This window comes from Aptenodytes forsteri, unplaced genomic scaffold, assembly GCF_000699145.1.
Source record: "Aptenodytes forsteri isolate BGI_AS27 unplaced genomic scaffold, ASM69914v1 Scaffold273, whole genome shotgun sequence".
Lineage (NCBI taxonomy): Eukaryota > Metazoa > Chordata > Aves > Sphenisciformes > Spheniscidae > Aptenodytes > Aptenodytes forsteri.
In genome coordinates this window covers 2,263,152-2,274,144 of record NW_008795041.1, presented here as the reverse complement: position 1 = coordinate 2,274,144, position 10,993 = coordinate 2,263,152, and the positions used below count along the sequence as shown (strand labels likewise).

Here is a 10,993-nt window from a genome sequence, read left to right as displayed (position 1 = left end):
CGAGATGGGGGGGGGGGGTGGTGGTGGTGGTGGTGGTTTTTTTTAATGGACAATAGGAGCCAACAAGAGTCCATAAACCAAACCACATACACAATGTGTTGCAAAGGGTTTAGCTGATGACCTCCTGTTACCATTAACAAGGGGAACCTGTTGAGCCCAAGGATAAAATAGTGTGAATACTTAGATAAGTATAACTTGATAGGGTCAAACCAGAATGGCATTTACAAGGGCAAATCATGTCATTCTAGCCTGTTAGACAACTCATTAAAAGAAAATCAGTGATGATTTTGGAATGAAAGTGGACCCAAAGATCATAACCGATAGGAATTTTCAGGAGGCTTTTGACAGCTCGTGTAAAATATTGTTAAAGAAATAAACAGCCTTTTAAGAGAGGGTAGAACAATAAATAAAAGCTTAGTAAGCCAAAACAAGTCTTTTACTATGAGGAGAGGTTTGGAGTTCAGGACAGTTTATGGGGCAGTGTAATTGGAAAGATTTATGATAAATGCATTAGATTTTTTTATTTATTTACAAAGAGAACAATGGGTTGGAGAAATCATGTGGCTAAATGAGTTATTAGTAAAAATGACGGGATGAGTGAGTGGAGTTGTCCCAGTGTATTGCAAAACACTGACGGATCGGGCAGCGTGAGTCCAGATAACATATAACTGTGGTATGTGTTACCGGTGTTGCCCCAGTCTCATGTACTCTGTGGGGAGGACAGCCTCAGCTTCTCCGAGGTTCATCCTTCCAGTCAAAATGGATCTGAGTAAATCTAGTCATTTGATGTCTTTTCAGTAATCCAAATTCACACCACGAATTAGAGTGGACCTATCTGACAGACAAGGTGGGGCTTAGCAGTAGCCTTTGAAGAAAAGGGAAGTTAAATGGCCTTCGCAGCGGCTCGGGTATGTGACCATTCTGGTTACTGGGCTCCTCTTTATTCCTTACCAACACCCCAACACCATTCTCAGGCACTTAGAGCTCTCGGGGAGGACAGAGGAAAAAGCAGTAGTCAGTTGCAAGTTGCCTCACCCTCTTTCATGCTTATGCTAAGTCCTGATGGTGAATCGTGGACCGAAAATGAATACTACAGCACTCTCCTGGCGTTTTTGCACTAGTGATGTTAAGCTGATAATGGCTGTCATGTTCTCAGTGTTTAGGTCCTATAGCCAGTCTAAAGCTCTTGTTCTTTCATTCAGAGCAGAGAGATGTACAAAAGCACTGGAGAGACAATTTTGGTTATAAAAGCAAACTATACTAAAGCTGGATGGAGAGCAGTTTTCCATTCTGTGAAACCTTTTTAAGGATTTCTAAGTTGGTTCCTTTTCTTTATCGTGATGAGACCCAAACCTTTATGATGAGGGAGGAGAAGGGTCCTTCCATACGCCATCTCCCAAAAACCAAACAAGTGATCAGCAACAACAAAATCAGTAATTCCATCAACAATTGAGAAGCAGTATGCAGAGGGGAATTTGGGAATGCAGGTTCAAAACTTGTATTCTCTCTAGGTCCCCTATTGTACTAGGTCAATGTGTTAAACATTGCTTTTTTTTCAGAAAAGGCATTTTACTATTTATTTTCTAAGTAATTTCCCATCAGTGTGGTCTAACCAGAAAACCCCACACCTTTAAAAACATTCTCACCCAACTTTACCGATCAGGAAAGTCACAAATGCTTGAGCAAGGCTGAGGTGATGTGTAATACTGTGCATAACGTTCTGTCAGTTGCATGTATAAAACGTTGGTTTTATGTAGATGTTAGCGCATGGCTTGATTTCACTAGCATGTTCTGCGGAGTTGTGACTTGACATTTAAATTTCTTGATGATAATACAGCACTGATTACAATTTTGCAATCTGGACTGACAAGTGCAAGTCCTGTTCAGCAACATCACTGCTGATTGTAGATATAATGGCAGCTGTTACTACTGTTGTTCATGCTTTTGCTTCTTTCCACAATTTTTACAAAAAAGCATTGGAAAACTAGCCTTCAGAATATATTATTTAAGAGGAACCATTCCCCATTTCTCCTCACTTCTTTTGTTTTCTTTTTCCCTGTTTTCAGTGATGCCTTTACTTTCCTTTCCACACATCTTTCATCCAGCTTTTCCTATTTACATCTCTTTGCCATGGGTAACACTTCTTCATTTCATGAGGGTAAGGCGCTTTTTTTTCCCGTTTCTTTTCTGTCCTGTCTTTGCTTAGTTGACAATGCGTAACAAACAAATACAAAAAGAAGTGTTTTGTACAACGCCTAATGTGTACAATGCTACTACAGATTTTTTTTTTAATTAAAATTTGAAGTTGAGTGTACTGTGACAGAAAATCTCGCACCACAGCATTGAAATAAGAAATCATTATAGTTTAGTTTATTTTACCGTAAGACATTTTACTGATGGAAATGACATGTACAGTTTGCACGCGCTGGTTGTCAATGCTGTGGTTTCATTAACCTGTTCTTACCGACAGATGGTATCGTCGCAAAGTTTAATGCCTGTATTTTGTTGTGATGTCCTTACATGTTACAAAACAAAAATATTTAGCAACATGCTAGGATAGTTCGCTAGTCTGAAAGAGGAAAAAAACCCCAACAAAACGAAACATAGGAGTTTGAAGAGCGCTCATTGGCTCTCAGTGGAACGTGCACGGTCATGTCACCCAAGGCTTTGTCTCCAGTGGTTAAATCACAGTAGTTATTGTGTAAAATAACATGTACATGTAACACGTAAGTTACATGTTGTAAAGTCTCATGTACCAACAACTGTTCTGGACTGACAGTGGCTTTTTCAGCTTAGTTTAAAATGCTTCCAAAGCACCATAAGCTACGCTGAAAGTAAACCCTGTTCTATGAACAGAAGAGTAGTCCTTGTGTAGAATTACACTGATTTCAACAGCTTAAATCTGTGCCTTATTGCATAACTTGCCTTTTTTTTAGGTTTTGTGTTTCTTTTTAATTTCACAAATAATTGTTATATCTGAGGGCCAGTGCAATGACAGAAACATCTAGCGCATATAATAGCTTACTGGATCAAAAACTAATGCTTCCAGAAAATTACTGAATTATTCCAATTAATTATTGGTATTGAGTTATTTCTGCAAGTCAGGATTAATCCTAAGTCTTTTAACTATATATATACACATACTTTGGAATCCTGCAATCCTGAAACAAGATTTGTCTATCCAAAATAGGCTTGCTTTGAAATCATCTGACACTTAAAATCATATGGATTTAAGCTAAGTGATTTAAAGAATAAGCCACAAAGAAAGAAAAATAACATATCTACTGTGGAAATGCTCAGTTAATCCACACAAGCAGCAGTTTCTGTGCTTCGCAAAAAGACTGAGCTGCACAGGCGCTTCCCACACAGAGCCAAGTGGACACATCTTTCCAATATTTTTCCTGGCTCTTTACACATTTTGCATGGTATTTATGAAAGCAGTTAATAATCTTCATCAGTGCTAACGTAAGGCACATATGCCTTCATTGATTCTTGCTGAAACATACAGTGTTGGTATGAATTTTCTTAAGAGATTCCTGAAAGCTGGTTAACGTGAGTCCATTTTTCAGTGTTTCCTCAGACTTTAATCTTGAGCATTTGCTGGTGGATCATGGAGTACTGGCTGAACCCATGTTATTAGCCGTACTCTTTTTCTGTCCCTCCCCTCAAGCCTAGTGCTAACTTGCCTGGAAGGGTAGTTAAAAATACCCTACTTGAAAATATCTAATAAACAAACAAACAAAAAAATCTTCAGTATACGGTGTTTCCTTGAGTTGTATTTGCAGTTGTTCTGGAGCTGTTACGTGCTCATATTTGCTAGGAGAGGTGATTGCTGTGCCTCTGACTGGAAGAAAAAGTGATCTAATAAGATTTGGCCCACACTAGGGAAAAAGACAGAGAATCTTTCCAGTAAAAGGTTGTAGAATGGAGTGGGTTTGTCTTTAAATCACAGGCTGTTATACTGTGAGACATTGCAATTATTTTGCCTGAAGACACAGAGTAAAAGTTGGAAAAAAGAAAATACTGGTAAATATAAGGGTTGGAAGACAAAATGTGACTCAGATAATGAAGACCAACATCTGCCTAAACCAGTTATTTCTTTCTATGCTGCTGTTCGTGCTCATTTTAATAGGGTGAAGCAAAGCAGCAGAACTACCCGACTGGGTTAAGTTGTAATATTTATGTCAGTGAATCAAAATCATCCATAAACATAGTTGTGAATTGTAATTATTGTAATCAGGGAGCTGTTAACGGTCCATTACATAAATTAATTAGGTCTCTTGCCCCGGAGGGTCCAGAAGAAGGCAGTAAACCAGAAATTTAAATCGTTCTCCATGTGTGTCAAGTTGGGGTGCTTGAAAACAGCGTATCCATTTCTTCTAGCTCAGTTTTCTTGACCTTTCAGTTCTTTCTTGGCATCTTCTGAATCGTTAAAAATAAAATCCTTATGAGGGCACTGGCAAGTGGTTAGCAAAGCTCATTATGGCAGCTTTCTACATTCAGCTATTAAAGCGATAAAAGTCAGGGTTGAGATGGGAAAAGACAATTGTATACTTTAGGAAAGGTGGCTGTCCAATGACTGTCCTGGGAGGCCAGGTGAGCTAAGCAGTTTCCCTCCAAAGCGAAGAACCATGTGGGCAGGCCTCCCCGGCACATCACTATTACACTCCTGAAGACAGTAACCCTGCAGCCAGGGAGCCATCCTGCTAAAAGTGCGTTACCCAAATCTTAAAAAAGAGTCTGCCGTTCATTATGGGTGAGATTCTGCTGTCCTGACCCTGACTGGGAGCATGGCTGTATTCCTTGAAGGGTACGACGCTGTTCAGCATGGAGAGAGCAGCAGAATCCGGGCACTTGAAGTAGTTAAAATAGTTGTGGTCTTCTGAAAATTCCCAGTAATATTTGGATTATTGTTTGAGTTGTTTTTTAATTAGTGCTATATATTGAATGGACATTAATGCAGAAGATTTCGTCTGCTGTATCTCTGTCTCATTTGATAGCTTTCAGGATTATTGTATTTAAAGACAGTGTATGTACCATTTCACAAGCCTATTGTCACTCTTTTAAATGTATTGAAGATGATTACGAAATGAAATCTACCTCTGTGGCTTTTGTGACATTGTCTTCTTCAAATGAATTGAACGCCACCTTTGCCTCATTTCTTCCAGCCCTGCTGTATTTCTGTTCTATGAAACCTTTCCGTGAGCATTCTGAATGTGTTGATTCTGCTATTATCCATCACTTTCCATTTCAGTTGTCTCAAGGTGAAATCTCTCTGCTAATTCAAAAAGCCTTCTGTCTTCATTATGTATAAATTACTTTGCCCAAAGACTAAAAAACCTAACCGTAAGATAAAGTTGAGGCCTAGACACATTTTATGCGGGAATAGTAAACGCAAGGGAGAAAAGGGGTAAGGAAGGAAGCATAACTGTTTAACTTTTTCCTTCTGGGTTTTTTTTTGGAGGGGTTGAAGGTTGTTTTCCAGGAAGGTACAAGTCTTATGAGCTGAGAACTTTTTCCTTAAATAATTGTTTTCCTGGATCTCAGCATTTTTTAAAAAACACAATCATCATGCTTTCAATAATCATGTCTCCAAATGAACATAGCAATGGGGAAAAATCTCCTATTCTTAACTGGCTCGTAAGGATACCAGGGAAGAATTCTTGCACAGCTAACATTTTTCATATTCATTAAATATGTTTGCTCAGTAAGCCAGACATTTTATTGTGTGTACTACACACATCAGAATTACTCTGTCTTTCTCCCCATCTCATGAATTACTTCATGAATTACCAGCTTAATCAGCGAGACAGTAATAATGATGAATGCATCTGTTTATTTGTACAACAAGTGTCAACTATTTTTTCAATTAAGGAGTGCCACTGTTAATTGAAGGGTGCCCTCGATGTTCTGTGTGTTCAATAGAACCTTCCTTACTGTTTGTTATCACTAACAGACATAGAGAAAGCTGGACCAGTGCAGAGTTCAAGTCTGTTGGATGCTGATGCTGCCTTACGGGCAATTAACATGGCTGTGAATACAGTAGACTGGACTTTATTTTTAATGACATCCCATTTGGTCCAGCTCAGGAAGGTTTTCCATTTTGCTTATTAAGTAAATTTAAGCTTCCAATTTCTGATAGGTAAACTAAAATCAAATTTCTGCATTTAATCATCTCAGTGCGTATAATATAGTCACACCATATAACCCTGCTTTCCATTAGCAAAAAATAATCAAATAACCAGTATAAGTGAATTCATTACTGAATCTACAGTACAGATGACAGCAAGGCAGAGGTCTCTTGAGTGGCTGTGTTCCTCATTTTCTTTACCAGTTTACTCTATGGGAATTTTCGTGAATGAATACCTCATAGGTGATGATTGTGGAAAGTGGTGATAACCTTAGATGCAGAGCAGATTTGGGAGCGAGAACCACATCTACATAAGGAGAACAAACAGGGGGGGATAAAGGGCATATGGAAATACTGGAAATGGATTTACTATTTTAGCATTGTACCAAGTGTTGTCCCTTATACTTAAATAGAATTTCATTTATAGCATCAGCTGAATGACTGTGATTTCACTAGTTTGGCAGCAGATTTTACCTGTGGAGCCTTTCCAACCTCTCTTCTGCTCTTTTTTTAAAATTCAGTGCAGGTATAGGCTGCTTTAGTTTATTTTTCGAGCTATCAGAAATGCATTCAGAAGTGGAAAAAATGGAGGATTCCCAGTATTTCTTGATAATACAAGCTTTGCACAGAAGTTTTCATCTTTCATGGTATTCATAAAATGCGTGGAGCAGATTTTATCTGCAAGTGCTCATGGATCTCAAGGACACAAATTCATACACTCTGTTTATCGATACATTTTACAATTTAAACATGCATATTTGATTATTCTGATAAAACATAGAACTCTAGGTAATTATTAGTTTATTTAAGCCAAAGAAACACATTGAATTAATGCCTTCACTGTGTTTTTTATTGATTGTTTCCCATATTAGTGTAGATACTTTCTTTTGTAAGAACAGAGGAAGGGACAGTGGCACTTACCATAGAAGCGGCAGCACAGAGAGAGGGAAGTCATGCACTGGAGCCTTCCTGGGCTGCAAGATAACTTCAGCCAGTTTGCTGCCCCCCAAAGCAGTAGTCTGCTCTTCCTCTCAGTTTTAGCAGCTTGTATCAGCCCCCTGGTACTGATACTGATCCTTCCTTCAGCACAGGTACTTGTGTGGCTGGGCACCTGCTGTTGGAAAAGGAGCTGGATTAAAACTAGCTCAGGAAAAAAAAAAAGTAAAAACAGTTAAGTGGGAAAGAGTGGCTGGGACAAATGGAAGGATTCCTTCAGCCTCCGTTTGTACTCATGTATGTGAGCTTCGCATGTTTGTAGACGAGTGTATATTTTTGATGGCGATATATTCTTGCTGTGCAACTTAACAAAGTAACATGGTGGTGAAAATGAAGACAATGTATTAAAATACATCACCGATTTTCTTAAGCGAGTCATTTAGCTATCTCATGCGTCAGCTTCAAACTGGATATTACTGGAAACCGGCTCTTACATTTGCATTTTTTTCCAAAAAAAAAAAAAATTTTTATTTCCATTTCTCCTCTTCTGAAACCCTGAAGTTCTGTAGGACTCCAGATAGGTTTTGTACAGTCTGCTAATGTTAGCTCGTTTTTACTTTAAAAGCACCGTAGCCTCACCTGATATGTTGGGTACAGCTGAGGCATCGGATTGCCAAAGACAGACTGGGTGACCTACCTTTGGACGTAGGTTGCGATAGTCAATAGAAAAACAGTGAGAGAAATATCTGGTAGAGGACAGTGGGGTCGCTGGTTATATATAGGAAGAGTTGCTCCAAAAATAGAGTAGTATTTAGAGGTGAATAACCTTAGACTATTTCAGGGCTATTGAAGGAGGTCTCTTTTTTTTTTCTTTTTTTATTTCCCAGAGATGGAAGAATATTGCTGAATAAGGAATGTCTGATCCTCTTTACTTCCTAGCTGCCAAATCATGAGTACGTGGAATCAGTTTAAGTGTCCTTCAGTGCATATAGCTTATTGCACAGGCCCATTAATTCATTTGTCTTTCTGTTGTGTAATTTTGTACAATGGTTGTAATACGGCAACAAAGCTGGATCTTCAGAGAGTCATTGTTCCATAACAGTCCTGAAAATTAAGTGCCCACTATAGGTAACTATGAACTTAAAAGCTATTCCATCCTACATGTGTGCAATGAAAAATAGTCTCTGAATAATGAATATCATTCCAGTATTTGATTCATGTCTGAAAGTAATTTGACAGAATTTTGATTTATCTTGTCTAAAGTACCTCTTGTATGTTTTCTGACTCATTTCTGCTCAACATATGCAGTAGGGCATTTTGAATTGGAGGTGAGTGAAACTGATATAAGCCATAAAAATAGATGAATGGTGTTAAGCCATTTGATTCAGGCATGTAATCACGAGCTGCGGTATTCCTTCAGCCTTCACATCGTTCTTTCACGTAAACATGCTAGCACGTGGCTGGATTCAGTAAACACTTCCCCAGTGCATTTCACTAACCGTGAAGACAGTCGAGACTGCATTCGAGCAGTCCTGTTTTTCTGGGCTCTGGACAGCTTCAGGAGCCTGTTGGAGTTTTTACTTACCATAATCTCTGGACTACTGGAGATATTCCTCTCACCTATAGCTACTGGAAGCTATGCTGCCTCCAGCTGCAGGTGTCCGGGAACCTGCAGATCACTTCCAGCTCGATCATTCTCATTCTGTGCTCCCCTAAGCAATTGCTGCAGGTGCAGCGCTGACAGTACAGTTCTTGAGACAACGCGTGCGCTGTCTTATGTCTCCAAATATTCAGGAAAAAAAATTACTAACCCCTTTAATAGCAAGATGGAAATTTTGAAACTGTTTGTTCCCTGCCATAGGACCCATATTGTCATTTAGCTTTCACTATGCTGAAAACAAAGCCAAAGGCTCCTCTACCCGTTCCCCCTCTGCTTTATTGTGTTTGAGATGGAAGAGTAATTGTGCTTGGCAAGGGTGACTGGATTACAGCTGCCTTTGACTTCCAGGTTTTTTTAGTGCCATCATGGTGCCTAAACGTGTGCAGAACACTGTGATGCAATGGGGAAAATGGGATTTGATTGCTTTGAAATTAGAAGAAAAATTGTGATTCTTTCCCTTTGAGGACAATTGCCAGAAAACCAAATCAATTCTATTTTATTTTTAAGACTTGGAAGGTTTTGACTCTGTAATACCAATTGCTGAGAAGCTTAATCATCCAACTACAACCAGACCAAAAGCTACTGGCAGGCGACCACCCTCCCAGTCTCTCACGTCTGTAAGTTAATTTTCCTTTTCTTTTAAAAATATTTTTTTCTGATTTTTTTCCCTCCTCCTATTTGTGTTCCCTGGTGTTTTTACTACATTCACACAGCCATTCTGTCACACGTACAGTGAGGCAGAGAGATGCAGCTCAGGAAAATTAGTGTCAAAAGGCTGCCAGTGTTTTGAATACTGATGTTTAAAACATTCCCTCCCTTACAAGATTTGTACCCCCTTATTTGTGTGCTGCCAGGTATTCCTTGCCAACCAACTTTATCAAAATCTGTGGAAAAAGCCTGTTTGTGCTAAGTATTAAGGATTTTGAAAGTGTTTCCCAAAAGAAGCATTTCCCTTGGTTTCTTTAGGACACTCTACCAGATTTTGAGGACAAACAGACCGTTGTCAGCCTTCAACAGCTCTCCTTGAGCCACCATGTGTTTCTTCTCATTAAGCTCACAACTGTAAATATAAGGGTGATTTAAATTTCACTCTAATATTTATCTTCAGACCAGTTGGTCTCATAAACCATACTTTGGAAACCACTGCTTAGTTTTTCAATGTCCTTTTCTTTGGGGTTTGGGGTTTGTTCATTTCTGTGCTTTTTGCATTCTGGAATATCAGAATGAGAGCAACTACTGATGGTTACCCGTGTTCACGTTGCTGAAGAAGAAGAAAGAGGAGGGAAACAAAAAAGGATTCTTGTGAAACTAATAGAACACACAAAAAGAAAGCTTTCAAAATTGACTGTGTGCCTAAATATAGAAACATAAAAGACAAGTCCAAAGGTCTTTCTTCCCCTGTCAAATCTATGAGGAAAGGAACAGGGGTGGAAAGAACCTTCCCTGTTCGCACCTTTACAAAGAGGCTGTGCACAAGGCAGCCCTGCAGTGCCAGCAGTGAGCACGGGCAGCAGCGTGGGTCCTCTGAAGAGCAGCAAAGTGAGACCTGCACTGAGCAAAGCCATGGCAGAGCTGCCCAGGTGGCAGAGCTGGCATCCCCACAGCACAGTACTCAGTGTCCTAGCCAAGTAAGGTGCAGCTCTTCTTGCGAACAGGAAGGTGCTTTCATCTTATGACATAATACAATGCAAAGATGTAAATGAAAGTTGAATTCAACTCTTAAGTATATCTCATTTCATAAATGCTTTGAAAGCATTCTAGCCTTGAAAACAAGACGTAAAAAAGGGGGGGTGGGGTGAGGGAGAGTCCTGATTTTAAGTATTGTTACTTTGAAAATGATAACTAAAAATAAAAAAGTCATCACATAAATGCTTTTCTTTGTCCTTTGTTAAATTCTTCTACAATGAAAATACCTGCATTCTTTTTTCCTCTCTTGGGGTGTGTGTGTTTGTCTACATAGTCGTCCCTTTCAAGCCCCGATTTCTTTGACTCACCGAGTCCTGAAGAAGAGAAGGAAGAACATGGTTCCATTACACACAAAACTATTGAAGTGTCAAGGAAATCAAGAACTGTTACAATATCACAAGTAAGTTCATTGGAATATCTCTGCTTAACCTTATCACATGCATCTTCATTTTTGAAAACAGTATTCAAATATTTATTTTTAACATTTAACTCAACAATCACCTGGTAACTGGCCCTTTAAAGAAGCTTAAAATGGGAAGGGTTACTGCCGTGGTTTACCAGCCGGCAGCAACTAAGCACCA

General features: G+C 39.1%; 1 protein-coding gene and 1 long non-coding RNA gene across 2 annotated transcripts in view; one reads left to right on the top strand and one right to left on the bottom strand.

The window, feature by feature from the left end:
- The window catches only part of SH3KBP1 (SH3 domain containing kinase binding protein 1), a 161,388-nt gene that overhangs the window by 140,998 nt on the left and 9,397 nt on the right, over nucleotides 1-10,993 (top strand). Inside the window, exons 12-13 of the mRNA XM_009276889.2 lie at nucleotides 9,234-9,343; nucleotides 10,687-10,812. Of these exons, the coding sequence (XP_009275164.1) occupies nucleotides 9,234-9,343; nucleotides 10,687-10,812 (236 nt within the window). The remainder of the gene's footprint in view (nucleotides 1-9,233; nucleotides 9,344-10,686; nucleotides 10,813-10,993) is intronic.
- LOC103896957 lies at nucleotides 4,169-7,234 on the bottom strand. Its single transcript, XR_657450.2, has 2 exons — nucleotides 7,052-7,234; nucleotides 4,169-4,422 (listed from the first exon to the last, which is right to left on the bottom strand). It is a non-coding gene; the product is annotated as an uncharacterized LOC103896957 (long non-coding RNA).